Genomic DNA, 6866 nt, shown 5'->3' on the forward strand with positions numbered 1-6866 from the left:
AATGGCCAACAAAATAGATACACTAATTGAATGACTGAATACATTTGAAGTTGTATTGAGTGCTGCACTGTTGCATCTACAAATAGCAGCACAGGGGTGTCATTAGATTCAGGGACTGATGAAAGATGAGAAACACTTTGACACAAATCTGTCGGTTCCAGTGCCCTGGATACGAATACAGGAAGACAAAAACAGTCTTTGGTCGTGTACTGGCAAAATCTGATGCTGTTGTTGTTATAAAATGTTGTCTTCATTTATTTATTCATTTATTTTGTATTATTTATCCACTAGGAGAATAGTTTTATACTCCATCCAAATGCATCCTTAGGGGAAGCACATGTAACCCCGCTGAATAGTTGTAATACTTCTCCCTGTCGCTTCGTGACAGATTTGAGCTTGAAGTCTGTGTTTTAGTGTGTATGTGTGTGTACATATATGCATATGGATGGGAGCATGGCAGTGATGTGATTGATGAGACATGAAAGGGAGCAGAGGAAGATTTCCAGTCAATCAGCCCTGTGAATAACCACCTAGGCTGTGGATTAAAGGAAGAAAGCTGTCTGAACAAACAAAGGCTCACATCCATTACCTTACATGCAGAGTTGTTTTGCTCTCTGGAGCAACACTGACAACAAAATTAAAGTGTGTTAACAAAAATAGATGGTTTTGTTTTCTTGAATTCAGGAGATGAAACATAGCAACATCTAACAACTTGGATGCTCATGGAAATAAAAATTGTGTGAGGTAAGACGATCTCTGAAACGGAGCGACCTACAGTGCACAGCGTTTAGGATAATCATAATGTGTGTAAAATGAAATGAGACATAACTGATATTGTTTTGTATATTGTATTTTGTCCATATTCTAGCATGATTGGATTGGAGTTTCTAGTTAATTGTCCCTCTGTGATCTTGAGATTGAGGCTAGACACAAACTGGTTGCAGGTTCAACTCTCTTTGTGATGTGGCAGGTCTACAGTACAGTGCCCCCTTTTTCTGTTCCATGTGCCATTGAGCAGGGCACTATAATCTTGGTCCACTCATGCTGCACTGTGCCAAATGCAGAACAGACACTGTATGGATTAATACAGTTTTGAATGTCAAATTGTTTTCTCTTAAATAGTCAACAATCTGGCTTTTGAAGGCTGAGGCTGATTCCTGGCATCTATTTACCAGATGACTGATGTCAGTTTATCCCTTTTATTCTATAGTAGGCTTGTTTTACTATTACTAAAGCAGCATTTTACAATGCTGCAGTCATCTGCATTTTTCTTTGTACACAAAGTCTGATTAAAACACACAGTGCAAGTTAACTCAATGTACAAAGTTTCCCTGTAAAATAGTACAGGGTATAGGGTACAGGGTTTGCTTACATTTTTGACCCCTGACAAAATTCTATATGATTTTGAATTATGTGTAACTCTGCAGCACAATGCATCCTCCAAATTACCTAACAAAATAGAACATCACTGCCATTGCTTACACCCAAAAGACTGGGATAAAATTATTATGTTGTTAATGTTAAGGGACCTCTGTCATGAATACAATACAATATACTATAAACAATAGATAATGATGTTTAAACAAACAACTGCTGACTCTCAGGACTGTGCTGTAAGTGACTATGCCTGTGTCACCCATCCACTCTGACCTTGTGTCAATTGTAGGCATTTGATAATATGAATGATGGCCATAGTCCTTTAGAGTCTTAAGGAAAGGCTCCATAAAGTATAAGTCTAACAGCCTTTGGCATGTTGTCAGTAAGGTCTTCTTCTTCTGCTTCCTTCTGTTTATGTCTGCTCCAGGTCCAAGGGTTGGAGAAGCCAGTGGACTTCTCAGACCTGGGCCCAGTGGGTTCAGTGATGAAGACTATTCCATATGGCATGAGTGGAGGCACCGTTGGAGGAATGACAGGAGGAGTTGTTAAGCCTCCATATCAAACCCGCATCTTCTCCACTTCCATCGACCAGACGCCCATGAAATCCAAGCCACCCACCTACAGTTACTTTAACCCATATGACTCAGCCCGGAACCAGTCCCTGCTCCTCGACCAGACAGGTTACCGCTCTAAACGTAAGCCCTCACTAAAGACAGCCATGAAGACCAAGAAGATCTTTGGCTGGGGAGACTTCTACTTCAACGTCAAGACTGCGAAGTTCAGCTTGCTGGTGACAGGGAAGATCGTGGACCACATCAATGGGACATTCACTGTTTATTTCCGCCACAACTCATCCAGCCTGGGGAATGTGTCTGTCAGCATAGTTCCACCAACCAAAGTAGTGGAGTTTGAGGTCCTCCAGCAGCAGCAGCTCTACCCCCACACTCAGCAGGATGTCCAGATCCAGGAGACCCAGCAATCCACCATTGATCCCAAAGAGACAAAGACCTTTAACTGTCGGGTGGAGTATGAGAAAACCAACAGATCCAAGAAGCCCAAACCCTGCCTGTACGATCCGTCTCAGACCTGCTTTACAGAGCACACCCAGTCCCATGCTGCCTGGCTCTGTGCCAAACCCTTCAAAGTGATCTGCATCTTCATCTCTTTCTTAAGCATTGATTATAAGCTGGTTCAAAAAGTGTGCCCGGACTACAACTTCCAAAGTGAGCACCCTTACCTTGGATAATTAGTGAGACTGAACTTTGAAGAGAATAAAGAGACAATGTTAATAATGATGATAATAATGAAAAAGATGGAAATGATTGTCATATTGATTGTGATGAAGATGCAGGGGACATTTTTTTTTTGCCTCCAAACTGCTGTGAATAGTGGATTTAAGATCAAGTATGGTTAGGATATGGCTGATTTCTCTGACTTATTTTCCAACTTTGTATTTGTTAACTTCTGGTTTTATTTGATTTTGTTTCTGTAAATAATGTACTCAACCTCAGCGCACCTATTGTTTTTAGATATTTGTTTCTCAGTGTTATTACTTTTCTTGCAGTTGGAGAATTGGTTGAAACAGCTGGAATCAGTATTATGCCCTCCGAGTGCAAAGTGAGCCTCCGTGGCAGCTGTGCTGTGCCAACACTATATGGCAGACATAATGTTATGGTAGACTGACTGTTAATCATTCTTTCAGCTCTACATTTCAAACCCTGGATATAAGAGAGTTATATGTATGAGAAATGCTATGCTGGATACAATATATTGTATGAAAATGCACATTAAAACCCCTTAAACTGTCTGTCTTTTACTGGGTGAGTGTGTTCGTTCAGAGCAAAAATGGCAGGGCAGCATATTCATGTTATCTAACTCTGCACAAACTGTGAATTAAGTTACATTTCCCTCTGATTGGCAATTCTTGCCCTAGCTTTCTGTAAAGATATGTAATTTTAATTTCGTAAAACATATTGAAGCAAAGTTGGTTATGGATTGCATTTTAACATGAAAATGAAGCGTGAAACATTCTTAAAAAGATGATAATTTTTGACTCCTATTGAGGAAGTTGGCTTGTACAGTAATAGAATCCGCAGGAAGTATTTGATATGATTTTTAATTACATATACCCTGAAAATGAAAAGAAAAATAACACGTGTATTGGAAGTAATATGACTGACAGATTTGTGTTTGTTTGATCAAACAAAGGAAGTATTGTACACCTAAGCAATCATTTTTCCCTTGCTCCTAAACATCCAGGTGGCTTTCTCTCATTTTATTGACTGCTGTATTAGTGCTGCCCCTGTTTTAATCTCTGCTACCTAACAACATTTGCTTTATTGTTGTTTCCTTGGTGATAAAAATCTGAGCGTATGGGACAATTAACATAGCGTCATCGTAGCTAAAAAATATTCATGCATCCATATCAGAGGGTAAAAGTGAAAGCAAGAATGAACTCCTACTTGATTAAACTTAACAAACACACCTCAGACACCCATCCCCCCGTCGGACTGCATCAGACTGTCTCTCTTTCTTCCTTGTTCACAGACGGTGTCTCTTTGCTCTCCACACATTTGATCTGACAGTAATGGTGCTCAGATTTTCATTAGAAAACACACACTCGATGCTAAATGAATCTTCATCTCACCCTGGCTTGATACAATATGATGCTCTTGATTAATGACTAAGATGGAAGTCCATGTATTTTACACAAGTTGCTGTGGACAGTCAGGACCTTGAGAGTGATGGAGTCGCTGTAACTCAGATTCTCTTGAGTTCTGATCTTTGTAATGTAGAGGGTCTACAGTGGTTGGGTGAAGAATCACCAGACACATTGTTTCAGACAGATCCTTATGTTCTCCTTTACTGTATGTGAGACACATGTGGTTGGATGTTTGTGTGTGAGTGCACATGTGCGTGTGGGAACCTGAATAACTCCATGTACACAAGTATTTGTTAGTCCTAGTATGTTTCCCAGGATTATATTTAATAAAAATATTAATAAAGCATCTAATAAACTACAAAACAATATCACAATGTTAAATGTCTGTGAAGATTTGGTTCATTTGGGTCATGGTTTTCTCAAGCCCCTTCCAGACCTGCAACCTTTAATTAATCTGATAGCAACTGAATATGTCACATTATTCTCTGAATGACCATCCTGATCACTTTTCCGTAAAAGCTGTGTTAGGATGGGACACGCCACCCCGACTATCAGTGGTTGACCAGCATCAGGCTGTAAGGGAGCATCCATCAGCCTAGTCTCACGCTGACTGCACCATAACTGACTAGTTTTAAAATACTTTCATCAGCTGAAATAAATTAATTGACTAGAATAAATTGTAAAACCAAACTGAAAGTAGGTCTGCTTGTTTCTGACCACTTAAGAGCCTGTGGCATTAACATCAAAGGGAGAGCCTGACTGATCATAAAGTTCATATCTAAAGTCACTATTCGGGGGAACTCGTGTTGCTGATGGAAATAGATGAAGAAAGAGAGAGAGCACCAAGGGAAACCTCTGTATCCAGCAGCTACATCAATGGAAAGATCAGAGGACTGCATGACATGCTCCATTCACCAATAACTATAAAACAGTAAAACGGTCCCGTCAATCTAATCATTGAGACTATATGCCAACCAGATCACAGTCAAAGAATTTCTCTTTTAGAGAATTTAACGCTGCACTTTGAATTACAAAACTCACACATTATTTAATTTATTATGGTGAAACTGCAACTCGTTGCTATTAGTGTTTTAGTTAAACAAAGAGAGTTTATATAAAACAGCCATTGATATTGTTGTTGCATAAATGTCCTAAATGGTTTCCAGTTTTCAATCACCATCTTGTCTTTTACAATCTGTGTAATAACAGGCTTTGTCAGACTGAAACAAACACCCTTGTTCATGCTGATGAAGTTAGTTTTTGAATATTGACTCTTCATTATAATTTGATTGTTTTTACACCACACTGGTCCATGTTAAACGTTCTTATTGATGTCAAACTGGTTAGTGGAGTGGTTTAAAACACTATTTAAAATGAATGAAGTTGCCAAAACATTAGGACCACCTCTGCCTTTACTGGACTCCAGTACAACCACACTATCTACTATGACCTCAATAATAAACACATAGTAAAACTATCACCTTTCTGACAGTTTCAAACCTAAAACTTACAACCTTGTAAAAGTAGAATTCATGGCAGAGCCATTGTATTAGATTGCTTTAAATTGCATGGGTGGTCATAATGTTATGCCTGATCGGTGTAGAATAGAAATACAATGTTGTCAAAAACCTTTATACTTACCCAACTCTATTTTATATTCTAAATTTATGTTCTAAATTTTCTATGCAAATGTGTGTCCTTTTCATTTTTTGTTTTTAACATGTTTAGGCATCAGGCCACATTAGAAAAATGTTTGGAAATAAGGGGGCAAAGGTAAAACAGTATGCAACGAAGGCCCTACGATAGAATCCAACCTGATATATTGAAGTTCCTGGTCAGCCCCTTAAATTTTGCAGATTGTTTAAAATTCACTTTTCCATGATTGCAGGATGATTGTGATGCCTTTCTTATCATTCAATGAACAGATGGCACCATGCACGATGCATTTGTAACAGAGACTGACAAGACAAGACATGCGCATGCAGCATTAAGTAAAAGAATTCAATCTCCAAAGTGGAAGCAGCAGGGACTGAGATTCAAAGCATTAATCTCTCTGCTGTGCATCAAAAATTCCTAATCAATTAAAAGCAACTACCGAAAGAAGTACTCATTATCCTCCATCCCCAATTTTAACCACAAGGCTGATGCAGTGCTCTTTTTATGTGGGTAAACACAAACACATTGAAATTATTTATGAAAAAAAAATACTATGATCATCCACAACATGATATTTTTTTATGTATTTAGTAACATGTATATATTTACAATACCAATGTCTCTCCCTAAGTGTGCCTAGAATACATCAAACTTAAATACACATACCCCACACACAATAACACAAAACAGTTAAAATATTTACAATGATAAAATAAAAGTGCATAAAACCAACACCCATTAGATTTATCATGATTATGCATCTGGCGAGCAAGACAAACAATTTTGCTTGATACAGTAGGTGTGGTCTGCAACTGCCATAAACAAACAGATAATCATTTTTTTTTTTGGGGGGGGGGGGGGCGGGGGGGTTGTTGTCCTTTCGGCTTATCCCATGAGTTCAGGGTCGCCACAGTAGATCATTGTACGCATGTCTGGATGCCCTTCCTGACACAACCCTCCCCAATTTATACCGGGCTTGGACCGGCACTGCACAACTGGGGATGGGAATGGGCTGATAATCACTTTAAACTTCCAAAATGGAGGAGGAAGTTGGGTGATTTTTTTTTTTAAAGAGAAACATAAATGATCAATGAAGTATTTCGTACTTCGTGTGAGACCACGCACATAAGTTGAGTTAACAGATGAATGAACTGGATTCTGAAGGAAGACG

The 6866-nt window shown here is 38.8% G+C and overlaps 1 protein-coding gene across 2 annotated transcripts in view; it reads left to right on the plus strand.

The window, feature by feature from the left end:
- LOC137128167 (neurexophilin-4) overlaps positions 1 to 4364 on the plus strand; it is a 41674-nt gene extending 37310 nt beyond the window's left edge. The window contains exons 1-2 of one of the 2 annotated variants that reach the window (XM_067505964.1): positions 671 to 744; positions 1805 to 4364. In XM_067505964.1, coding sequence (XP_067362065.1) covers positions 1862 to 2623 — 762 coding nt within the window. In that variant the 5' untranslated portion in view covers positions 671 to 744; positions 1805 to 1861 and the 3' untranslated portion in view covers positions 2624 to 4364. Of the gene's footprint in view, positions 1 to 670; positions 745 to 1804 lie in introns of those variants that run through there. The other variant, XM_067505963.1, reaches the window with a different exon arrangement.
- The last annotated feature ends 2502 nt before the right edge of the window (positions 4365 to 6866 follow it).

The sequence above is a fragment of the Channa argus genome, chromosome 5 (genome assembly GCF_033026475.1).
Source record: "Channa argus isolate prfri chromosome 5, Channa argus male v1.0, whole genome shotgun sequence".
Classification (NCBI taxonomy): domain Eukaryota; kingdom Metazoa; phylum Chordata; class Actinopteri; order Anabantiformes; family Channidae; genus Channa; species Channa argus.